This window comes from Numida meleagris, chromosome 6 (assembly GCF_002078875.1).
Source record: "Numida meleagris isolate 19003 breed g44 Domestic line chromosome 6, NumMel1.0, whole genome shotgun sequence".
NCBI classification, from domain to species: domain Eukaryota; kingdom Metazoa; phylum Chordata; class Aves; order Galliformes; family Numididae; genus Numida; species Numida meleagris.
The window spans coordinates 15,432,054-15,458,610 of NC_034414.1; the positions used below are offsets into that span (position 1 = coordinate 15,432,054).

A 26,557-nucleotide genomic window follows, 5' to 3' on the forward strand; every position below is an offset into this window, starting at 1 on the left:
CACATCTTTGGGTACGCGTATACTCATAGTATAGCTGGTAGTATAGTTCATTATAAAGAATACAAAAGACATTCTGTTGTAAAGTTTAAAGAATATTTAATAATTTTTTTAAAAATAAAATGTATATTTTCAATTTTGTTCTGTATATGAATGCACAAAAATGTATAATCGTAGTTGCAGTGACAAAATCCAAGGAGCTGAGGAGATCTGCCCACTGTGGTAAGATACAGGTGACAATCTAAGAGAATTCACAATGGAATCCAAACACAATTTCCCATAGCGAGTCCTGACTTGTTTTCTTACTGTGAATTGTCTAAGTAGCTATGAAGATCATTCACACTTAGCACAAATCCTTGTGGACTAAGTTAATAATGAGTTGGGTTTTAAAACAAATGCCACAATCAATGTCTTTCTTTCTTTTTGCTGCTTACCTTCAGTGCCACATTTCTGTATGGCACAGCAATGAAGTCGAGTGGTAAGTGAAGGGCATTAACTTCTTCCGTGCTGACAACCTCCTGTCTGCCTACGAATGGGGGAAGAAGCAGCCTGAAGCCACATGCACTAAAGACTCTAATGGGTAAATGGAAATCCCCCTGTGAGCAGTGAGGGGGTCGGGTGGGTTCACACTGCAGCCACATTGCTGATGCTGGAAAAGACTTCTACAACTTGGGTGCAGTTTCTTCCTCTTTGCTTTACAAATCATACATACAGTGCTGCATTCAAATGGTCATTATTAAATGGAAGAATAAACCTGTACAAGTTGATATTGTTTGAGGGGGAGGAGTAAAGAAATACTCACAGAATGCAAACTGGAGTGAATTTCAGTGATTGTGCATTATAACATGTAAAGCTAAATAATTCTGTGGTACAAGCAATACGATTTGGCTGCTGCTGACAGTTGCTGTGCAGGAAAATAAAAAACATTTTCTTAAATATATATATATATTCTTATAATTGTGAAGATGAAAAGCCAGAAGTATTTTGGACTGACTCTAAAAGCTAAATTCTGGTCTTGCTTAGGTCCAGCTGTGCACCCTATGCCTTCACGTCTTGTTATTAAGCAGAAAGAGCAAGGAGCATAAATTAGGAGTTCTCTGCCTTGTGCTCTTTGTTGCCTTTAGTTCTGTTTTTAAATGTATTGAGTCCTCCTTCATGTTTAAAAACGAGTAAGTGAAAGCAATATAAAAGAACTTACTATGAAAGTGACAAAAACACAAAAGGAAGCAACTGGAATGACTTGTGTGTTACTCTGCATAAATGCACTATGAGCACTCTTTTAAATAGGCATTATGTACTACAAGGTAATTATAATCAACCAGTTTGATGTCAAGTTTTATACATAATAAGGAACAATCTGTTTTTGCTTTTTAGAAAAAAAAACTGTCGCTGTTACACATCACAAAATAGTCTGACCTCATCAGGAGGAAAAGGATGCAGTGCTTTTGAAAAGTAATACGATAAAGCTGAGGCTTGTTATAGTCAATGTGTTTAGAAGTTTGCAATTGGATTGTGCTGGTAACGCTTTAAGCACCATAACATCTGCTAGGCCTGCACAAAGAGAGTTAATAACATCAAATATAGAAAACAGTCCAGTTCAAACTATTGATAAGTTGCACTAGCACCTCTGTTGGCAGTGAATTTTGTTTTTTTTTTCAGTAGGTGCTGCTGTTGCAATGGGATTTACAAAGTGAATACTGTTCGTACTGTCTGTAGATACACGTTTCTGAAAGCTGAGGCAGTTTGTCTTGTTGTAAGGATGCCTAAAATGTGGCACGTGATTAGAGGGAACCAGAAAATGCGATGTTTCTTCCCTGTTTCTCATGTTGTGTTTTTATTTTTGTAGGTGTAGCTGAAAGTCTGCCTAGCGCTCTGCTCTAAGAGTTCAGCATGTATTATTGGGAGGCTCACAGGATGAGGCTTGTGATGTCTTCTCCCTACACCACCATCAGGCAAACTGATGAGCGTTGCCCTCTGTAGAAGCTCTGTTGCACAACGGTTTGCTCGTATCAGCCGAGCCATCGGGCCTGCTGTCAATCTGTTAATTTTTAATGGCTGGGATCACTACGGATAGACTTGTCTACTTTTATCTTTCTTGAAAAAAAATCAATGTTTTATTAATGTGTTCATCATTCTGTTATGCTGCTTTTCGGTGTTGGAAACTCAGAGCTGTCAGCAGGAGCAAACAGTGAGTACAAACTAAGAATCATGGGAAAACTCACACATGGTACGTCTAGGCTACAATTGTTTCTCTGCAGTTAAGAAAAAATGGATAGAGGAAAGGAGAAAGCTGCTGCCATTGCTCCAAGAGTGCAACTGTTGACAGGTCAGCCTGGGCTCAAGAAGCAGAGAAACGGAGCCCATTGTGATTACAACTCCAAGAGTAGGTCTTGCTCAAGGCACAGGTTGTCTCTGTACATGTGGGCTGCTCACTGTTTAGCTTCAGTCACAGGTTGTGCTCTGTTAACATTTGTGGCTTGTGGGCACTGTAATAAAATCCTTTAGTGGTGTTGAGGTTGCTGTGATAGCATGTGATTGGGAAGCTACATCAAATATACAAAAGTAGCGCATTACTTTCAATTTATCTTGCACAGCTAAATGCCCCGTGCTGCAGGGGCTGATGTGTAAAAGAGCAGCATAGGTGAGAGAGTCATCAGTGGTGCAGGTCCAGAGAAGGGTTATTGGTGGTGGTAAGGAGATGGTTCAGTTCTGCCCGTTGGCAGGGCCACCTTTACTGCTGAAAAACTGCCTTTAAATCAAGGTAAGCAGAATGTTGCTTCTAACTGAGACCTGCAGTTGTAAGCACTGAAGGTACAGGTTAACTTGTGTGCCTGAGCTTGATGTATGCTTCTCGTCTGGCCCAGTAAAAATGGAAGCACTGGGCTTTCTATGAAAACAGGGCACTGTGGTTGGCTCTCAGCTGTAGCTGAGAGGTCCTCGAAAGGCTGCCTGGGGGGAGCAGGCCAGGTGGGTTGCTGTGATAGCCTGTTTGCTGCTATCTCTTTTCCCCAGGATGCTTCAGCCCCTCCCTGCCACATGTGCATTATCTGGAGCTGGGTGCTGACAGGGAATTGTTTCAATAATAACAGGAAGCATTTAATTTGTCAGATTCTGCAAGGGTCCTGTATAAATTACTTCAGTTACCCAAGCAGAGTGGGGAATGGGACAACCAGCGGCTGTTTCTTGGCAAAAGGAAAGCAATGACTTAGACTTCTGCAAATTCCAGAAAGTGGGGGTGTACTGTAGCCAACAGCCTTTGAAGCCAGGAGGAGGGAGATGGGTATGAAAAGCACAAATGTGAGATGACTTCAGTTCTAACAAAGACTGATGTGCCTTGGCTGTTGTAAGCACACAGCTGAAAAAAAACCTGCTAAGCATAAAAACACCTGAAGTCTTAATAAGTCTTGGAAAAATGAGCAACGTGCGAAGATTTTTCCTTAGCAAGGAGAACTCTATCATACCTGCAGATGATGATATTTCCAGAGTAAATTAATGAAATGGTGACATTCAGGGAAGGAACAGCTGACAGCATAGTACAAATCTTCAAGCATGGAAATGAGTGGTATTTTTTGGCAGGCTAACTTGAAACAGGGATGATAAAAAATAAAATCATAGTAGAATGACTGAGGAGCCCACTCACAAGTTGTTTACTGAAATGAAGATACAGCTGAAAGTAATTACTTGTTTCCCAGAGGTATAAGCGATAGTGCCTCCTACAAGAAATCCTTCCTGGTTATTTCAGTTGGAATGTAAAATGGGATAGAAAGGTTCCCACTTTCTGAGATTAGATGCTGGTTATTTTCACCTCCTTTCAGAACAGTGTGTGTATGTGAATCTAACATATATTACATATACAGCCAACTATCACCTATATGCCACTGGCAATTAATAAATGTTCAATATTGTTTTCCCTTAACAGCCAGATCTCACTGTACAGATTCAGATTAAAAGCCTGACTTTGCAGCACATGAAATTAAAAATACTCCTTTAAAAGAACATATTTCTGACGATGATCCTCTCCTGGCTACAAAATCATCTTGAGAGACTTGGAGGAAAGGCTGCTTGCTCTTGACATTTTAGCTGTGTGCAAACTGTAGTAAAATTACACCTGCATTCAGTGCTAGCTACTCTGTACCTTCTTTCCGTGCTGAAGAAGGTACATTTTCTACACCTTCTCTTCCAGACTGTGAAATGCTGGAAGGCAACCTGGCAGGTTTCACAGAGGTTGCATCAGTGCAGTCTTTTCCTAACGCTGGTTTGCAGACGAGCCCCTCATCAGCAGCCTCCTTTTGCCTTGCTGTAAGCCACAGGAAAGGAACCATCGCTGTTTGGAGGTTTTCTTCTGGTCAGAGACAAGGCTGCTTCTTACCTGTGCCAGTTCAAGTACTGATTCTTTCTTTTCTTCCTCCTTCAATAAAATGGGGTGATTCACAAAATCTCCAGAAAGATAGCAGTATACACAGTTTATAGTACAAAGGGGGGGAAAAAAAAGGTCAGATGAATGAGCATGAAGGAGTTTTCTCCTGTGTCCTTTGGAGGAGAAGCAAAAAGATGGGGAATGGTATCTATGCGCAGTAGGTGTCTGCCTTGACTACCTGGCAATACATGGTCATTGCAAAGGTGAGTCCAAGAATCTACGAGAAAAAGAAATAATAATAATTTTTCAGTAATTTAAAATATATATATATATATCTGCTGAAACCAAAGAAAACAGAAGAAAAACAAAGAGGGAAAAAGCATGCTTACACTGGTTTTGTTCATGCACAGAAAGACACATGACACACTGCTTTTCCTGCCCGCCCATGTCCTTGTTTCTGTTCCTATTTTCTGTCTGCCTTTTATCCTTATCTGTATTGCTGTTTTACAGAATGAACAATGAGGGCACAGGAGAGCTGATTTCTCCATGAAAAGCAGCGACCAGATACTGGGGAGAGGTACACTGAAAAGAAATGTTTGAATGCCTTTTGCTCAAAAATATTTTATAGTAGCAACCTGCTCAGCTGTGGGGCTGTGGTTATCTCTGTAGCTGTTGTTTTGAAAGACGAGCAGTTTCATCCCTGACCCAGAGGACGCTGCGGTTTACTTTACTGCACTCTACTTTTCCAAGCTTGTGTGTGTACAGATCCCTTTGGGGGAATCACTGGAGACCGTCCCTGCATTAATCATCATCATCAGTGGCTCATCAGCAATGTATGTGTCTTTCCTTCTGCTCAGGCTGTTCAAGAGAAGCAGCAGGCAGAGGTGGCAGTCGTTCTCCCAGCCTGACTGCTGACCTGCTGCGTTGCCTCTGGAAGAGTAATTCCTCCGAAAAGGGGACGAGAAAGACAATCCTGTTCTCCTTCTGTTTAAAGTACTTACTTGTACTAATTGGTTATTGCTGTTCCTTTGCAACACTGTTGTACAAGTTCATTGAGATAAGGATTTGCCTGGTAGAATTTTCTGGTGTGAGTTCTATTTTAAACACCTAATTAATTTGACCACTTAAATGTTAGGGCTTCCATAAGTGGTAGATTCCATCGATGCGTATTCTTGAAAGAACATGAATTATGCCCATGCTACTTCATAAATAAACAACAAAAAAAGGTTACGTAGTTGTTTATCTTCTTCATTGCCCATGAACATGAAATAAGTGAAATATGACAGTGAGGCGTTGATTAGCTGTTGTTCTATAAGCATATGCCTTTTGGAAGTAGCCCCTAGAACACTGCCTTCTATTTCCCAGTAAAGGAACACCTTCAGAGACAGCTGTGCAATAAAACCTGAGTGGCTGACTGTGTTTTACAATTGCTAGCATGCATGACTGAAGAACATTCTCCTGCCACGTCTGCTGTACGTCCTTCAAGTGTCGTGGTGTGCTTCTAACTATAATATATCATTAACATGAAAAACAAAAGCTGTCACATACTTAGGACAATATCAACCACATAACAGCAACAATAGAGGGAGCTCAGTTCATGTTAGGTGACAGTGGATCAAGTCTTTCATCATCAGTTAGATTCAATCACACGGTGCAGCTCAGGACAGACTTTGATGGAAGCTTTTCTGTTCTGAGGTATTTTCTCTGTATTTTCACAGCACTTGCTGGCAATATTAATTAGCATTTTAAAATCGTCTGAAATGTTTTCTCCCATTTAGTCACTCCTGTTTGTCAGAAAGCTGATATTTGCTCTTAAATACCTTCAATATAATCAAGGTCAGCAGGAAGGAAACGTCCGCGGTCTGCTGAGTTTTCATGCATCTTTTAAAGATTCCCTCTAAACGCTGGGTATATGCTCAAAAGCCATTTTTAAATGTGGTAACATGTTAACAACAGAATCTTCTTATATTGTCTCTCTGCCATATGACATAGCTGCATGCACTTACCTGTTTCTTAAGCATATCTGCTTACAATATTGGAAAACAAACTAAAACTCTACTGAATTTGGGCCTACAAGGAGTCAGGCACTTGCACTGATACGCTGCAGCCACGACTTATGAGAAAGTAATATACATGTAATTCTGCTTAATCCAACATTAGAAAGAGCACAAGCTGAATTCTGATCCCAGATTCTCTCTTGCTGCTCCAGTAGTATACCATGCAAAATTTAAAACGAGTTAATTCGGAGGTACGTGGCATGAGCTTAGCGATGCCATCCTTTCTGCTCATATGTTGAGTGTGAGAGAGAGGTACAACTGGAAACTAAATTCTGTCTTCAGCGTGTTCTGGAGTGGGACCTTACGCTATAGGGGGCTGACATACAGCTGTAAGTGCCAGAGTTCTAGTGCAGCCTTCACATATGTTTCTTCAGGCTAAGGGTTGTACCAGCGTGGCTGCACTGGGGCCAGAATCACCACCAGCTGGATTGATGATGCATAGACTTAAAAGTCAGAAAATCTGCCTTGATGACTGACCCTTCTGCAACCAAAATTAGGCTGGAAATAACTGCAAGAAAAAAATCTTACTGACAACTCCGTGCCAGTCTTGCCTCCTTTCACTGATATTAATTGAAAAGGAGCATGGTTTTATTGGGAAGGTGGAATTATGGTAACAACACCTAAACTTAGAACTTACCCTGGGACTTGGAATGGGCTTGAAGACTTAAGCTACCTTTAGGCTATTTTGACATTAGATATTCAGGCTAAATTACTGGACAAACACTGGTACTCAAAGACAATGCACTCCACCATGATTAGGATTCTGTCTTAGGATGTTGTGAACTACCTCTTCATTAAATTAAGATAAACCACTTGGTAAAGTGACTGCTCTTTACAGTGCCTTATAACGCAGGAAATGTGGGCAGTATTCCCAGTCCTGTATCTCATGCTCAGTATTGTAACAGAAAGAAAACATAAGAGACAGAGTTAAGTCTCTCAGAGTCTTAGTCTAACATGCAAAATTTGGAATTATTTAGTTAGTATTGGGCAGAATTTGTCTGCTTGTTTAGTTCTGAGTACTTAGGGTTTGCAAATCAGTATTAAAGTGTACCTGCACCAGAACTGTGCACAATCCAAAGATCCCCACTGCTAGTAAGTTTTCCTGGAGCCATATTTTCACTGTTTCGTAGCAAGGCTGGAATAAAACAGAATATTGTATTAGCCATAAACACACTGCTGTACTCCCCTGGGAATATACAGCCAGATCACACAAAGCTGCTGGGAACACTGCTTCTTCATGTCAGTACTGGAGCGAATACAGCGCTTTTCTGGCTTAAAGCTGGAGCGTGGAGCACTGACTGTAATGCCCCCTCCTAACTGCTGCACCAGCACTGTTCCATACAAACTGGGTCAGTAATTAAAAAAAAGCAAGCGCTGGATTCGGGGCACCTTTGCCCTCTAAAACCCTGCTAAAAGCAGTTAGAATTTTAGAATGAGCCTTCCATTTTTTCCTCCATGTTTCAGGAAAAGTTCATCGTGGTAGTGCAAATAATAAAAATATATATACACATACGCACATATTTACATATTATATGTATATGTACATATATATAATATACATTATATTATACATTTATCTAAATAAAGGTTCCAGAGAGAGCTGTTCAGCAGCCTCTCCTGTTGCACGCGGCCGATTTCTTACCGTTTTCCATCAGTTTAAATTGCAGTATGGGTGTTCCTCTCTTGTTTTATTTTTGCCTTAAATTCTGCAACAGCTGTAACCTCATGTTTTTGGCCTGGTCTGGTGGGATTGGAATTGGCCTAAGTGAAACCTTTCTTTAAATAACATGCTCTGCCTCTGTAAGACAACCTTGCACAGAAGTTGTGCCCTGTGCCCTGTAAACGTACCTGGGCAAGAGCGTTCTCCCTTCAGTTAGTGGCTTTCACGGCATGCATCAAGGATTAAAGCCTACCAAATGATGTGGTTTTAGCCTGGTTAACCTGCACTGATCATCTCGGTACCCTGAATAAAATGCGATAAAAACTTTTGAGTCCTTCAATTCATAATCTGACTTGGAGCCGTGTTTGGTTGCAACTCAGCCTCTACCACTGTCAATCCACGTGCCCGAAATCCCACTGAAAAACAGCCAAGACACTTTGTACTTTCTTTCTTTGCAAACCATTAGAGCTAGCAAAACTTCACTATAATTCCACTTCATCAGCTTCACACCTTAGGCTCACCTGCTCGCCTTGCCACGTGACTTCTTAGGCCACACAAAGCTACTGCTATGGCAGTGCTGCTCTAAGGCCTGTGCTAGGTGTGGGCAGCCATTTGTCTTTAACTTAATCCAGTAGGTGGACGTGAACAAAGATGATCCCGTCCTTTTCCAGCTTAATCTAGCTAGGCTGTGCTCCTGATCAGTGAAGGTATTTATCTGCAATGTGAAACAACAGCTCAGAAAGCCTTCCGCTCCTATGAAGTATTTAAACGGACAGTTTCACTGGAGGTGAAAAGCCACAGCTCAGCGTAAGCCTTCCTGCTCAGAGACGATCAAGGTTACACCACCACCTTATCATCTGCATCACCCTGCAGCCGCCTGCCTGCCTCCCCTTTGCCCGGTGCGTACGGAGGCTGCTGAGCTACTGGAGAGCCACCCACCGCTTTCCACCAGGTCCCTGGGGAATGGAGCCCACAGTTCTCGCTGAATTCCAGGCAGCAGGAGTCCGGCACCCGGGTTGTGTTGTACACCTCAAACCAGTCGGTGTAGTTGGAGACTCCACAGCATCTGAACTGGAAGAAGAACCAAGGCAATACCGTCAGGATGATCTGTCACTGGTGCCTGCTCGTTCTCAGGCAATGGGAAAATCTTCCGTGCCTCTTGTTGGATACAAACCGGACCTCATTCAGTGCACTGAATTACACTTGATTACACCAGCAGGGGCTTGAAATTTTGAAGGAATGTAGTATTTCCTCAGCTTTACCTACAGAGACTAATGTAGCTAATGTGGAGACAAGAAGCAAAAGCCCTATTTGCAGTGGCAGGACGCTGCAGGAGCTGAAGCAAGACAATGCCAGCCAGGTAACAAGGTTAAGAGTGACTGTGTAGGATTATTATGATCATTTGTATCTTGTTGACAGGAAAAAAAATATTTAGGACACAGATGCAGCATCCAGGAGGTAAAGGCAGTGTGATCTGTACTGCATACTACTTCTAAAATCATGATTTAAGTTAATGAGGCAAACTTCTCTCTGTGCTGATCATCTCTGAACATCTTTGCGACTCAGTAAAAGATTTATTTCCAACTCTTCTCTCTGGTGCAGCTCCTTAATGTCGCTATTTGATGTTGCTAAGTAATGGGACTTTAAGAGTTCACGCAGTGATGCAATGTACAATGACCACATCAGTGCTAAATCACAAGGCTTGTTACATTGGCGTGGTGGGATGCAAGCGCAGGAAATGTACGTAACAGCACAGGGAATGGCTCTGTGACCATCTTCCCCTGTGGGAACTGCAACGTGCCTGTGATACAAAACAAGTGAGGATCATTAGCATGTGGATATATGCACCATCTGGCACTCCTGTGCTAACTCAGATGTATGAACGTGTAGGTATTGAGGCACTTCAGCACTTGTTCTAATGAGTGAAACAAGGCAGCCTGCACGGCTTTACAGGCATGGGGCTGCAAAACTCTCAGCTACGGGCAGTGTGTCACACTTTTTCAAGGCTATGCCAGCAACCTACGTGGCTGTGAAACAACTTGCCAAGGTCTTATTTTTAAACCAGATTGTTTCTGAGCCTGTCCAGTATTTTTCACTTCCATACACAACCTGCTCCTCCCATTTCTGATGACGCATCATCACGCCGAGTTTTGCATCATCAGAACTTAGGACCTAATTCAGACCCTGGTATTTACACTGTCCCAGTGAGAGTTTTCCCTCCGAAATAATAGGGTTGGTGGGCACGGAGGGCTGCGTGGGCTGGTCGCTGCACGCACCACAGCTGCCATTCAAGACCAACAGAGGGCAGAGGTGTCACACGCTGCCTTGCTCATCCCACGTAGCTTCAAGCCCTGGCAGAATGTGGCCGACAATAGAGCCATTCCAGTGCTCACAGTGCTGTGTTTTTTTCTGCCAAACAAACAAAACTCAGAAATTTCTCCCAGAGTAGCACCTCCCTAAGGTTCTGCTCAGAATTCAGATTCGGTCCGTGGCAGAAATCAATCCTTAGCTTGTAAGCTCAGAAATGAAACATTTCCAAGCTGCATTTTCTACAAAATGACTGAAAAGGGGGGAAAAAAAAGTTTGTGACTTTTTTTTTCCTTTACGTTCCTGCACACAAGGCAGCAGTTCATGAGTGAGAGGTCCCAAAAGCAGACAGAAGCAGTATGGAACACAAGCCACATGTTTGGTTTGAAGAGTAGGTTTATCTGCAAATCTCACTAGAAGGTCTCACAGGCTGTCATCATTAGCGATCCATCAACTCCTCGGATAGATGTAAGTGACAGACAGCTTGTCTTTCAAGCCAGCCTTGAAAATGTGGCTCATACATGATGCAGAGAGTGAAACAGTGAGGTCTGAGGCATTTCAGTGACGTTCTGGCCAAACACAAGCGACACGAGTTTGCACGGATCGGAACTAAACCCCTTCTCCCCATAATTTTTATGGATGAGAGTGTCAAAGTCTGACAGGCTAAGGCAACAAAGTGTAGGTTTTGTAGGTTTGCAGCTCAGCTGAAGGAGTTGAGAACAACTGTTCCTATGGGGCCTGCAAAGCAGACCACGGTGAGGTCTAGGATTGGGATTCCAAACAGCGTCAAACTTTCCAGTAGGGTGGAAGTAGGAGGGGCAGAGACAAATCTGGCCTAGTCTTGGTCACCCGTTCCGTGCCAGTGTAGGTCCTCCGTGCAATGTATAACAGCAGAGGATTTAATATTGCTATTTACCTGCCACTGCTGACAAATAAGGCAGTCCCAGCAAGGGGAGAAAGGGCTAAGAAGAGATCAAGGGTGAGAAACGGAAGGAAGTTGCACAAGGGTCGTGGTACTGGAAGAAATAATAATAACACATCGAAGGAGATGTCATGCCCTTGGAAAACAAAGAAAGGATGGAATTAAACAGTGGCTCATGCAGAATCCTAAAACAGAGTACTAACACTGCAGAAACTGGAGAGCATTCGGGCAAGCAAGCACTATTCAGTGAAGACGAGGTCAGGTGAACAGTATCTGCAGGGAGCAGAGGCACTGACCCATGGCAGTAGGTCAAGTAAGAGGCAAGAACAAGGAAACAAGTTGGAGTGGGTTTGAGTGGGTCACCAGTACAGATCGAGATCCAGCCAGAAGCCTAAAATGCAATTACAAACTATTGTGCTTATTTCAGTGTAACTAGGGTGAGACACTTTAACAAGGGGCAATTTTTAGAAAATGTCAGATACTGTCTTGAAAACAGCAGTAACTTTAAGACACCTTAACTCGGGCACTTCACATCATTTGATGCCGGGGCTTGTAGCTGTGATAGAGCATGTGTAATTAGATGTAATTGTGCACATCCGCATGAAGAAATGCAGGTACTTACGGCACAAGGTGACAGTCGATTAGGACACACACACACACGCTACACTCTCTCTGAACCAAGCAAAAAACTTGTCAAATGCCGCCGTGTATCCAGCCTCCTGCTGCTGAACGTTTCCAGGAATACTGATGAAACACTGCTGTTTGTTTCACGGGGGAGGTTCTTTCTCCTGAGATATCAAAGGACATTTTTTTCCTCCTTTTTAAAGAGGCATCGCTCACCCCTCTGTATTGATTACGGGGGGCTCTGAAGTGGCGCACTGGTTCCCAAGCACTCAGGACACACGGGGCCGCTCAGCCCAACGTGCTGCTGCGGTGTTTTTCCCACCCAAACTGCATCCAGCGGCGCTCCGGTCTCTGTGCTGCACTTATGGAATGCAACGCTGCCTGCAGATAGCTCTATTTTTGTGTTAATCAGCAATTACTGCTTGGGATACCTAGGGCCAGGAATTAACGTTAAGCACAATATTTCCAACTTACTGCAGTGGAAATATAAAGAGACAGATTACAGTATGGATTTTACTGGTATTAAATACTAAATAGGCCTTTTTTTTTTTTTTTTTTCTGCCAATATCTCACAAGAGCGGACAGGTTGGGACAGGGTTGTTAAAATGAATGAATAAACGTGACCACGCGGACACCCAGTCCCTGCCTCGGTCCAATTTTAGCAATTACTGATTGGTTTCGTGAATGTGACAGAGCAGCAGGGACAGGGTAGGGTGCCCTCTTCCTCCATCACTGTAAAAAGTAATGAATAAGGATAATTACAATTTGAAATCATATAATGTTTAATGGATTTCTGGGATTACTTCAGCTGTTATCCCACAGTGTGTTTTGATCTAACATTGAACAGGGTGGAGGGAGATTGGGTCAAATTTTGTTCTCAGTTACAGCGGTCTAAATAGACATGAAAGGCATCACACAGCAATAAAAGCGAGCTGAATTTGCTCACTTCAGTGAAGCTAATGCTTTTCCTACATGCTTCTCAAATTACTGCCTGGTTAGTTAAAAGGAGAACTGTTCCAATATTGATCAAAAAAGTGTCAGGATGAAGCAACATTTTAAAAATTAATGCCTGTTTCTCGTTTCCTAATGATCTCCACCTGTAACTTCACCTAGTCCTGGCTGGTGAAGAGCATAATGCAGATCAGCGTAACTTACATCCCAAACTATCTAAATTTCAGTCACGTTTTAAAAAAAAATTGGTATGCTTCTAGTGGTCTTCAGTCACGACGTGCAAAAGTCACCTGCTCGTGTGTCACATTCTTTTACGGTTTGAAAATCCATTGAGAAAGGCCGTGAGTTTGGCAAGCTGAAGGTATTAAAAAGAAATCAATACAGTGTTCCAATTTGAAACGGCTCCCTGACCAAAAGGCTGAGCAGTGCTGCAGAATGAGTCTAGCGTTTTCCTTCTAACATGCACTGCACGTGTGTGGGTGAGTCCCACTCCTTCACTGGTAATCGGAACAGAGCCAAACCAGTAGTCCTCCTTACACCTGGGCCTGTGGGACCTCGCTTTTCCCTTGTTCCCAGTTCCTTACGATTTGTATCCTTCTGTTAAAAAGGGAAAACAGCTGCTTAAAGCACAAAGGCTTCAGTGAAGAAAGGCCTCCAAAAGAGGGGAAACAACAGAAAGCCAGAACCCAGAAGAAACACAAGAATCACCATTCACAAGTGCCTGTGTTCGCACTGGATAGCCATACTCTCTAACTGTGATCAGCCGTTCCCACAGAAACCGAATGCCACCTGCTGCATGTGGTTCCCCTTCTTTATGGGGAAGCTGCCATACACAGGAGGGGATGGTCTCTAAGCTACCAGGAGGATGCCTGAAGAAGTTAAGGCTCCCTGTGTCTGAGTGCTTTCACCACGGTGCCATCCTTCTGCTCAAACTCAGAATCATAACTTTGCAAAGAAAGAAGTGTCAGTGCTGGGGGGCAAGGGAGGACCGTGGGTTCTGCTACTGTCATGTTTTATTTTACTTTTTTCTGACACTCCTGTTGTGATGCTATCCACAGACACACACAGCCCATAGCTCAACCAATGACTGATGTCTACTGGGCCCGTTAAAAGAATCCGTGTTGAGACATTCTCCTGCACAGCAACACAATTAATTCTAGTGTGGGGTTTTTGGGAGCTGTCTTTCAGGAGCCAGAATGAAAACAGCGCTTCTGGGCTGGGACCTTCCCTTCCTGAAGTCCCCTGTATGCTCCTAATGCTCCTATCGGTGATTACACTCTACTGATTAGCAGTGTAAGGGGTAACGATTACTACTGAACACAAAAAATAATACTTGGCATTTACATAGAGCTATTCAAGTGTAAAGTGCTTTACATAATTAACCATGCGGGGATTGCCTTCACTGCACCACCGCAATAGTCTATTTCTAAATACTTTAGAAAGATACACGTGAAATACTCCTACGCAGAGCAGCAAATATGGATCTCTGGGAGCTTTTTGCTTTCGTCCTCAGTGCCCAGCCCTGGGAGCATGCTGACTTTAACGCTGCAGAACTGTCAAGACAGTGCGTGGGAATTTCAAAGTTGCCACATTAGGAAAGAGCAATGTACCATGACTGTTGGTGGCACTTCCCTGTCATCTTCTGGGCTCCCAAGAACTAGCTGACATCTGAAACTCAGGAGACCCCCCCTTACACACTGATAAGTTTCAAGGCCAAAGGAACCATTAAAATGATCTAGCATCGTCTGCAGCAATACGTACACCACAGACCATCAAGCCCAACCTTGTCAGTGGACAAGACAGTTTCTTTCAGAAAAAACCCTGTACACACCTCAGAGGAGGATCCAGCATCCTGCTGTGCAATGGCATCTTACCATCAAATATTTCTATCGTACGGTTTTAGCTCTCAGATCAATAGCAGCGTCCTCTGCTTTCAAAAACCATTTCCCTTCCTGCTCTCTTTAAGAACTGCAAGCAAGTCACTACTTCATCTTTTGCTGGTTATAGAAAGCTTTTTGAATTTCTCACCACAAAGTACATTTCCAAAGTTCTGATTATCCTGGTGCAACTTTTCTGAATCCTGTTCAGTTTGTGAACATCTGGAAAAAACTCAGGAGAACTAGGCATACCTGTACATATTGATACACCTATTCTACAGAAAGGAAGCAGCAGCATGGGTTTTATGTCCCATAAATCCTCCACATAATGCCTTTTCCCCCACCTTACACATGAACTTTTAACACCTCTTTGGTGTATTGCTGAAACCAGAATAATATCTCCTTCAAATATCTTAGTAAATTTTACCACATAATAAAGGTAGGAGTAGAGCTTCTGTATTTTGTTTGAAATAATCAATTATATTAAACATTTTTTCTGCATTTCATATGGCTCACTGTTGGCCTGGCACTTCAAAACACATTTGTCTTGTCAGCAGTTCAAACCTTCTCCTATCCAATCATAGTATTGGAAGAGAAAAAGATGACCACGTTTTGCAAAATGCTGAGTCCCTTTAATGATTAACAAAGAGACCTTACACATACAATTGCTGGGATGCAGGATGAGAAAGCTTACTTGCTGGATCTGAGCTGCTTTAAGAATTTCATACACAGCCACTCTGCTGCACTCAATGCAGACAGGACATACAGCCCCAAAAGATACACATAGATGAGCAAACCAATAATGCCTTGCTTCTGGTAGTGACCCTGAACATTTAACTTCCCAAACCCTTCCTTGGCAGACTGCAGACTCCTGTTATCTGATATTGGACAGAAGAGCACTTGTGAATCTTCAGCACCATCAGACTGAAAGATGTGCAGTTCAGGATTTCAGTAAAGGGTAAACGAGTGGGTTTATTGCACCAGAACGTGATAGGTTCCCATCCATCACCTTGAGTGGTTTGTATAACCTTGGAAGCATGGGCGGAGGTTGTTTAAGACATCAGAGGCAAGACTTAGCCCTGCATGTCTGTACCGTATTAGCACCTCTGGAAGGAGAAGCTCTGAGAAAGCTACACAAGATTTTCAAAGAGAAACCAAGGCAGCATGGGTGCTTTTTCCTAAAGCTGAAGAAAAACTGAAGCACATTCTTCATTCAAGGAGGCTTGCTCAGATCAGAAAGACAATACCCATGAGTGATAATTGTACCAAATATGAAAAGAGAAGGACAGAGCTAATAAACCTGGACTACAAGTGATGGCATTTCCTCAGCAAGCCAGACAAGGACAAAAGGAAAAAGCCAGCTACGGAGTTGAGCTTAGCCTTGTGAGACAAACACTGGCAGAGTGTTGTCAGAGAATTGGAAGGATGCGACAGCGGTGGCAACACAGCAAAAAGTGTTCCCAGCCCATCTGTGATGGAGAATGACTGAATTCTGCTGGGAAAGAAAACGTACTGACTGTAGGAGGAGGTTGCAAACACCATGGACAGTTTCCATTTTAACTACAATAGCTGTAAAAGGAGACAAGGCAGAAATGAATTGTATTTGAGGTGTTTGTTATCATGCTATCATTGTTCACTCCAATATCAGTTATCAATTCAACTTTAAGGAGAAAGTTTCCTGTTTAACCATCTCCTCTACCCTCTGCACAGCAATCAAAGTGGTATTTAGGTGTCAACACAATATAAATATTTAACAGAAATAAGCTGTCCCAGCCAAAGAGAAATAAATAAAATCACCATTTGCAACAAAAAGCATTTTAGTTGCTAATGCACTCATTGGATGGGAGGAAGAGGTTGGCGTGGGATCTAGGGGTTTAATTAGGTTCACACACAGAATATGCTGTTTCAGAACCCAGAGGGTAAAGAGGAAGGGAAAATAAATAAATAAATCAGACTTACATCTGTTTGAATGATGCTCCATGCATTAGTTAGGCCAATATTTCCATCTGTCCCATACAAACGAAGCCCTTTCTTCAGATCCCGCTGAGCATACTTGTCAATCTAAAACAACAAAAGACACAAAACTCAAGGTTTGCTGAGTACAACACTTCAAAATCAAAGTGCAGCAACAGGGAGATATCAGACAAGAATCAGATACTGAAACAAATAAAAAGCTAACTGGCCTTTCTCCTGTATAGCTGGTATCTATTACAGGTATCTGAGTTTTCAAGAGAACATGACGAGCTCCTATTTGGAGTTAATACTCATGTTTTCCATTGCAGACCTCCAGAACATGTTTTCCCTTCTCATTTAATCACCGAAGTGCTATAGAGAGGAAGTAAATAATACACGGATATTCACAGTTTAACCTGATATTTCTGCTGGAAATGAAAAGCATTGAGTAGCACTGCTCAAATATGCCCATACATTCTCCCTTCCCTGTTCCACTGGGTGCTTCCCAGTGCTGGTGGCCTGATGGACAGCAGAGTTATGGCAGGAAGGAGAGGCAGACCTGTCCCTTCTCCATCAGTCTGCTATAAATTCAACTGAAAAATACAGTGCCACTCAGATCTTTTTGCTGCAACAGTGAAAATGATAAAACAAATGGACTATTTGCTTCATGGGGACAGTCTAAGTTAATGCATACTCTTCCATTCCAGACAGCAGACACATAATGGATTCTTTACTTGAATGTTCCTCAGACAGCAGCCACTTCAGCTAAGGGTATCTAAAATGAAACCAATGGTCATTTGGAGTTAACAAAGGGCATAAAGCTGTTCTGCTTCTACCATACACAAGGATTTTCCATCTACATTCTTTGGTCAGAACTGGTTTTGTTTGCTCCAGGAAAAAAAAAAAGTGGATGCAAAGCATTTCCCACAGTGTAAAACAGAATTCTGAACCACTTTCACTATTATGGGGGGGTAAACGTCATGTTCCTCAATTACAAGGGTAAATGTAAGTTACTCAACAACATGACTCCACAACAAACTATGGCTTCAAAAGGTCATCATATCCAAAAAATCTCTGCTTGTATGTGTACAGGTTATGCTCGTTCTCTTCAGTTCTTTCATTTCCTTCCTAGAAGTTAACTACAACCAAGACAAGCCACCAATAACATACAGCTTTAGGACAGTACAAGGAAAAGCTACCACTTACTGTCAACACCTTGACAGTCAAACAAATATCGTCTCATGGATGACTACCTTGAACATTAGGTGCTGTGCTACCACTGCAATTATTGTGTAAGCTGCTTCTGATTTTATGCAGAGGTTATACACACTCACTGGAACATTAATTAGAAAAGAAAAGCAAAGCTGAGAGCTATCATTAAGCTTGAGGTTAGTTGAGAAAATTACAGGCAACAAATGATAAGCTTATATGCGCATGGGATTCCTAGTCTTCATTTAAGAATTAGACTGAACTGGGTTTCAGCTCTTCATATACCCTCAGTGTACATTCTTGTGCCTTGACTGGACCTACTGTGGTCTCAAGCAGAACCATCTATTAGGATGGACAGTTGTGCCGTTAGTTTGAGAGAAGCTTGGAAATGTAGTTAGTGTCCTACAGAGGTACTGAGATAAATTGACTGTTGAAAAACAAATTCAGAAAGGGACAGGTGAAGAGGAACAGCATGGCTGAGGGCAGATATCTAGCTATTGGATTTATTGCCTCGAAGACAAAAGAAAAAGCTCTGCTTGGAATATTAATTTATCACACTTAACTAGATCTGCCCTGCAAAGTGAGAGAGCTACGCATCAGCCTACCGTTCCCATCACCACTAATCTAGAAGAAGGGGGAAGAGGTCAAATGAAACAGCGATGCTTCTCTGAAAGGCAAGTGGCATGCTACCAGAAGGATGCAAAACATGCAGTTTGCATTTCCACACTCAAATTTTGCTTGGCAAACCAATGCAGTGCCTCAGCATGGTAATCCTTTTACCTGGGCTCAGAGGCTGCCCTTGTTAAGGCAATCTTCATGCCCCGCTTGAGATCAATAATGTTTAATAACTTTCAATCAGCATTCATAAAGTACTTCAAGATCAAAAGTAATGTTTTGTTAGTTTGTATGTGCTTTAGCATGGTCTCAGTAGATTAGATTGCCTCTACAGGCATTCCTGCTCTTCCTTTCTACCTGCAGAAGACTCACTAATCAGCAACCTGCAGAGACAAAGAAAACACTCTCTTCCTCATAAAATTAACCACTTTTCCTGGCACAAAGAGTGTTCACAGTATAAAATTCTTGCACAACTACTAACAGATTTCCACATTTCAGAAACTTAGTAGAATGCTACTCAAGAAAACAGGTGTTACATGACGAGTTCCCTTGCTAGTATTTCAAAGCAACAGCATCGAGGCCCTTAGCATCAGTTTGTGTGCATTGTATGACCCACTGTTATTATTTGTCGGTTTAGAAATAAGTGCTTGTTTGAATCTTGTTTAGAAGAGGATACAAGTGCTTTATAGTCCCACACTATGCCTTTATCTCATTTCCTTCCTCAGCTCTAGGCAGTCTCTCAACTGGTTGCAACTTCGAAGGAGACAGGCACACAGATGTTGGGAAACAGCACCTCCTGATTTCTTTCCTTTTTTAATCTGTGTCCACTGACATGGGGAGCTATCTGAAAATTTCAGGGTTTTATACATACACATATAAATATACATAGCTTTATGTTTGAGCAACTACAAATGTAGCATTTTACATAGTTCTCCTTTATGATTGTTTCTAACTGATCTGCTAACCAATGTGCTGTAAATGCACCACAGAGCACATTCTCTGAAGAGCAGTTGATTTAAAACCTTTTTCAAAGAGCTGCTCCTCAAAGCACTCCCACTCTCCTGTTTGCTTACGCTAGGGTCAGAGGGTTGTTCAGCATCACCTGAAGCTTTCCACCCTGCCAAGCCAATGAGGCCATGCCATAACTCTTCCAGCTCTCAGTATGGTCTGCTTGCAGGGATGAATTCTGCACCTCTCTGACTGCACTGGGGATCCAGAAGCAAGGGTAAACATTTTGACCTGCAAAAGCTCTTATGGATGCTGATGTTCCCACGAGACAAGAAAAAACTGCCAACACTGATTTGAAAATGCAACAAAATTGGTACAGTGAGAAAATGGATGTGAGAGTTACCCCTTGTCCTGAGCACAGAGCCCTGGCCACAACCTTGTGCAGCACAACAGGGGCTGAGCTCTTTCACATTAGGAGGGAAGGAAACGGCCCTCAGCCTTTGGTCTGCTATCATTTGTGTCTGCAGCAGGGGTGCCAGCATGAAATCCCACACTGTTACTGCCTCCTCTGCTTCTAGCCAGCTACATAGAGCCCTTTCTCTTAATGCATGTGTACCAACTGGTCAGTCTCGATGCAGAAGCAGACTTGGACTTCTAAGAACGCACGCATTAAACAGGACCCTCCTACTCTTATTCAGACTACGTTTCATACATTGTTCACATGTGTTCTTCCTACTAAAAGCACACTAGCCTTTGCTTGAACAACCTGCCTATGAGGTTGTAAGACAAATATATTTTCTTATCTAACCAAAGTGCTGCTTGAAGCTCCAGACATGAGTCCTACCGGTTTTGACCAGAGAGGGTTAAGCAAAACTCAACACATACTTTTGGAACATGGCTGACAAACACTCCTCCAGATAATTATGTTTCCTGTTAGCCTAGATTTTGTTTGCTCCTCAAAATATTTTAATAGCAGGAACTTTTAAATATATCTTTACTCTGATGTAATTGTATATTTGATTTAAATGAAACTCACAAAACACCCCCAGCTGTCTCTTCTTCTGCCTTCCATTTGAGTTTTTCAGAAAGTGATCTTTCTGAAAATGAAAAGCTGCAGCAGAGTGATTCATCAAGTCTGCTAGCAAATGAACCCACCCAGCATTCCCCAATCTGTCAGCTTCTCTTGTTTGTCTCCGTGCTACCAGTCCTCAGCCCGGCAAAACAGCTCTCACAAAACAGGGACTGTAAGTACTACGTTAACTATTCTGCAATTGGAATCTGCTGTGTTCTCCCATACACAAGCCATGTCTTTCACAAAGTGTATCTCTTCCAAAGGAGCACAATGAAGCATAATAAAAAACTCTCAGCAGGCAGACCATTACTCTAAATGAGTTGTCTATTTTTAGTCATGTAGAATACCAGAGATTTCCATAGAAAGGTTAGACAGCAAGAACCTTTTATCAATCTGGAAGTGAAGCAGAGAAAAATTCATTTTCTCCTTGGGATTCATCAGGCAAATGATGAGAGGAGCGAGCTTCCACCTGGCACCATTTCCATGCAAATTCCTACAACTTCTGGCTTCAGTCACATTGGAGTTATATTCCTGTTTATCAGCATCATCAGATTTCAGTATTGGTTCTGCTAACAGAAATTTACTGTGTCCTGCTGCTTACTGTGGAAATCCACTCATTACAAAGCAGTGCAGCAGAACCCATGCCAGTGGGGCATGCACATGACTAGCACTTTACCTAAGGTCACTGAAACGAGCCCAAATATTTTTCCCACTGACTTCCATCGGTCCCTATTTTGGCCGTTAAATATCTCATTGTACTATTAAAATTCCTAAAAACCCACATACTGCTCTAAGGTAGACAAGTGACGTGCAGAGAGTTCCAGGCAATGAGGTCAGTCAGTATCTGAATGGGAGAGAAGAGCTGTGGCAGGACAGGAGAGTAATTGCAGCAGAACTCAGGAAAGTGGCTGGAAGCAGCTGATGCAGTGAGAGCAATGGGCAGGGATCTGTGCCGGCCTCATCGACAATACAACAGTGGCAGAACATCCCTTAAACACCTTTCATAAAGTTGTGTATAAATTCAGGCCAAATTAACAAGTGGTTTCCTCTCAATCTGTATTCCCTTGAGATAGCTACTTAAGCTGTAGCAATTTCTCTCACTCTGCCTAAATAAAAGGCTTTGGAGTTTATCTGCTTACTGTTAAAGCATGACACGGAAGGCAAATACTGCTCCCTGAGAAGCCCAGTCCTCTAATTTTGTTGCTGATAAGGAGGAAGTGCTTTGGAGCAAAACTTCTTGGGCACAGAGGAAAGTTGCATCTGTGCAGAACATAGGTCTTACCAATATTTACAATTAGCACGATACAAGTCTTTGATTAAGCTGAAGCCATAGCGATACTGAAGAGCCTAAGCCTTTCCACTGCCCCAGCACACAGAAGGGAGGTGGGTTTGTGCACTCCTCTCCAAAAGAAGGGCCAAAAAGGAGCCTTGGGTATTAACTCATTTTCAACTTGCTGCCAGCACATCACTTGTATTCTGGCACAGCCTTTAGGCCAAGGCCAGACAGAGGATGCCAGCGGCAACCCCAGCCTGCTAAAGCGCAGGTAAAAAGAGGCTTTTAATTTCAAGCCTCAGTGCTTCCCTGCCACATCATGAACAAAACATTCCACCCAGCCAGCCCCCACACTGGCCAAAGCCACTCGGCAGCGTTTCAATATAGGTAAGTAAATATTCCTGACCTTTCTGGTGATTGCTTCCCCTGCCTCTCTGCCTCTCCACCAGGGTAGGAGAAGCCACAAGGAAATGACAAAATGTCCAATAGTTTCCCATCGGGCAAAACTTTAAATTTAATGCCCTGATAATCATTCTCTACAAATAGCAGGGAGTGGGAAATCGAATGTAAACAGAAAGCACCTAATCTATAAGGTCATTTGTAGGAGCCCTCTTGCCTGCTAAGAAGAGATGAGATTGATTGTACCAACAGGCAAGGCTTGTTTTAAATGAGATGTCCCCAAGCCTGTCTACAACAGCAAGAAGCTCAGAGCACTACGTGTTTTCTTCAGTGCTGAATTCCTCCTTACATCATCTGCCTATAAATAGAAATCGTCATAGGAATTTACTGTAAAGACAACTGAGGTAAGGAGAAGGCATTGCATGAGTTCTGTTGATGTTTGGCAGTCAAGGTACAACGCAGTCGTTTCTTGCCAGTGTCACTGGTGCTACACAGCATCTCCAGGATTCTGTAGTCAGCTCCTAGAGATTCCCCCTTCCTCAATTCCTCCACAGATGTGAGGTGCCTCCACAACTTAACAGTTTTTGTAATTGCTTCCTGAAACACAGCAAGCCACTGGCTTAATGAATTACCATTTCCTAATGTGACTGCAAAAGCCTACATCAGGAATCAAACTTTTTTAAGGGATCTTACACATTTGCTGCAAAACTTAATGGCTTTATATGGCTTTAAAGCCATGTTTGAATACCAAAACCAACCTGGGACATGAGGCCTTGTACAGAAACATAGCTAAGTGATGGAGTTACCAGCCTGGGGGGCACACTGACCCTCCTGACGCTGACAAGGTTAAATTCAGGTCCATCACAAAGCAAAAGAAAGAGCAATCACACCTTGTACTGGCCTGGAGCAGGAAGCTGGTGAAACTATGAGTCCCACCACATGCTCCAACAAGAACTAAGAAGTTGCAATCATTTTTATTATTAAAAAGCTGGTAAGAAAGCTGAAGAACCTGGGTTTTCAAATCAGTTTTTCGTGAGACCATGGTTTGATCCCAGGCTTTTGGCTGTAGGCACCTGCTCGAGCTCAGAAGCAGATGGCAAGGCACTTGATGTGGCAGATAGCTGAGGCTGCAAGAAGGAAACCCCCTGCAACATCCCTGTACCATTCATTCTGTTGCAACACCAACGGATCCCAACAGTGGCTTTACTGCTGCTTTCTTTTCAAAAGAGATCACAAGTCTGGCAAGTTGTTACACTTTGCATCTCAAAACTTTTCATGCAAGAACAAATTCAAAAGTTTTCACCAAACTACATCTCATGTTGTTCAAATGAGGTGTACAGTCCAAGGGGAGAGAGCCATTTTCTCACTGCTCCATAGAAAGCAATTGTTTAGCTCCCTATCATTGCTGGAGCAAGAGGAAAGCACGCTTTTCTTTAGCCAAGGAGGTCATTGCAATCTAATCTGTTCTTACGCTCAGCAACAGCTGATTAACTTGTGCATCAGGTCCCCAGGCTTGTTTAAATAAAGTACATAGTAACTAGCTCAGAGATAAGGGCTCAAAATATTAAGATGCAGATGTAGCTATGCACATTCTTAGCTTGATACAGAATTATACAGAATTAATCCAATAGCAAAGCTGATACTTATTTAAGAGGATGTGTACAGCCAGCTCTGTCTTCTATGGCACCCTATGCACAGGCACTCCCCAGTGAGATTGTCCTCAATCTCCTTAAAAAAAACAAAACACAAAACCCAAACCAGCAGAAAAACAACCTTGATTTCTTTTTTGTGCACTTAGGAATAAAACCTTTAAACGTGAATTCTTGGTTGCTGCTTCTTGTTTTGAAACAGTTTGCATGCTGCAGTGAACACGGAGACAGGGTTAGGTAAAACGAGGCAGGTAAATTAAATCAATTACTTTCACAAAAGGCTAACGCAGAAAATTAATTACTAAGATATTAAGTCAATTCTTCTTGAACATTATGCATTTTGAGTGACAAAAGCCACCAGCACACTGGAGGAATTTCAAGTGGGTGAAAACCAAAGTGCATGTTCTTTTGTGAAATAAAGAATTATTAATACAGCACTAAGGACACATTTTACACTGATTCCTTATAAAGAACCTTTTGTTTACATGTAAATAAATTCTTCTTCAGATCATTAAGATAGCTGGGGAAAATGATACTAACATCCTCAATAGCAGTGACACCAGCAAAGTTGGGCAGCATTGTTAGCAAGTGTTGTCATTGCTTTTCCAGAATGCAGCTCCCTTTGTAGTAGGTTTGCTCCACATACTTGCCCCAAGTGACACAAGACATCTGTCCCCTTTCTCTAGCCATGTAACCTTCCAACTGCTGTTCTTAAACACTCCTCTTGGTCTTGGCACATCAGCCAAGTGCCACAGATCTCCCAGCCTCTCCTCAAAGTCCTCCTTCCTGTGCCACCCTTCCTGCTCACCCAAACTGCCTTTTCCAAGAGTAATTCCTTTCCTGCATGCCCCAGTAAATGGCAGTCTTGCCTTGATCTACAGTGGCAATAGGCCCACACCTGTGCCAGGCTGTAGAGACTCACTCCTTTGTGCCATGTTCTTGCATTGAAATCCCATGTACACAGAACCTACAAGAGCAGAAAAGGGAAATACCCATACTTTCAAAACCTGTTCTTATGTTGAGAATAATTCCAGGATATTTGTATTCAGCCTCTTTGCCTTTTTTCATTTTTTTTTTAAGGGAAAATAAAAGAAGATAATCACTTTCATTTGTCCTCAACAACCATCAGTATAACCTCTGATAAGCAAATTGGGAAGGATGCTAATTAACGTGATACATGCTGTTGAGCCTTTGTTTGCCAAGACACTTGAAAGGTGAGTTGCATTTGTGTTTCAAGTGCTTACAACCTGTTATTTCCATCTATGCAGACCAAAAAAAGCCTGAAAAACCCACCAACTACCTAGGGATGCAGATGTCAATAGAGCTTGAGATCCAATTAGCTGCCACAAAGGCTGCAGGACGTGCAGAGGCAAATCAAAGCAAGGAGACAGGCTCCTCGCTGGCAGGAACTAATGACCACTGTGCCATTATCTATTAGGCGGAACAGTGACATTGGACACGGGCTCCTTCTCAGATGAGGTGAGATGGGAAAGGGAAAGCCAGGAGGTTACTCACACAGATGAAGGACTTGGCCATTTGCCCACTATGCCATTTGTGGCAGCCATCCCATGGGATCAACCTTAGCTTCAATTATTTACTTAGTTTAAAGGTGAATGAGAGAGCTTTCAAAGTAAACTACTGAAATACCAGGGGAGGAGTGATGGCAAAGGCAAACCATACCCTACACTCCCACTGTGGTAAGAGATGATGAGCCAGCCCCACAAACCTTGTGTGGGCAACCTCTAATATTCATGTGTCCAAGAAACTTAAACAGTGGTAGAAGAATATAAGCCAAAATACAGTATTTGTCCTCTGCTCTGAGGTAAATACATCTCTAAGACAGTCAAACCAGTTGCATCCTAACTAGATCAAACCTCTGAATGGCAGCACCTGACCCTTTCTGAGGCCATGGGAAAGGTACAGAAGCTCCCATTTTATAGGTGGCAGTACTGGTCTGCTGAGCACAAGACTGGCAGCTCTACCAGCAACTAGCAGTAGCAGAGTAAGCTCTAATGGGGAGGGCGGGGGAAGAAATGATTCCGCTCCCTTAGAAACAGGGGAACAAATGCCTGCTGATAAGCCACCTAAAAGACACATTAAAAACAAACAAAACGCACGCATGATAAAGCACACTGAAGAGTTAAAATCTGTTACATTGCCTGGAGAAAGTTGTCTGGAAAGGGAGGGTGGCAGAAAAATGCTGGGGAGCAGAACTGAAGAAACTGTGTCTTCCTAGATCCAGGGACCGCTAATCCTTAGGGGGAAAGCGAGATACGCACACAGCCTGCTTTATTATTCTTAAGATATGCTTTCTCTGAAATGAACTCATTTTAAATAAGTAATGCTGTGAGGAGAATTACCATCGTCCTTGGAGGAAATGGAACTACAGGCAGAGGCACACTCGTGGCTGTGAGCTTTATGCCTACCATGGGATGATCTCTGCTCAGCCCCAGAGTGAGGGCAGCAAAAATCCCAGCTCTGGGGGAAGGAGACTGAGGGCTCTGCAGGAACATGTGGCTACTTTGCAGAAACTCAGTAAGACCATTCAAACCGCTGCCTGGCTTTGTTTTGAAGAAAACAGAATAAGATCTCAATTTCCTCCTGGCTAAACACCAGAGAAGGTAATTATCTCCATACCTAAATTTTCTTCCTTGAAAATGCATTATTTTCTTCCAGTCACACAGACA

General features: G+C 42.6%; 1 protein-coding gene across 14 annotated transcripts in view; it reads right to left on the minus strand.

Moving 5' to 3' along the window:
- TSPAN4 (tetraspanin 4) overlaps window positions 80-26,557 on the minus strand; it is a 406,942-nt gene continuing 380,464 nt past the window's right edge. For all 14 annotated transcript variants that reach the window (XM_021402766.1, XM_021402776.1, XM_021402775.1 and 11 more), the window contains 4 exons: window positions 16,712-16,813; window positions 9,011-9,142; window positions 7,463-7,546; window positions 80-4,631 (listed from right to left, as the gene is read on the minus strand). In XM_021402766.1, the coding sequence (XP_021258441.1) occupies window positions 4,563-4,631; window positions 7,463-7,546; window positions 9,011-9,142; window positions 16,712-16,813 (387 nt within the window). In that variant the 3' untranslated portion in view covers window positions 80-4,562. The remainder of the gene's footprint in view (window positions 4,632-7,462; window positions 7,547-9,010; window positions 9,143-16,711; window positions 16,814-26,557) is intronic.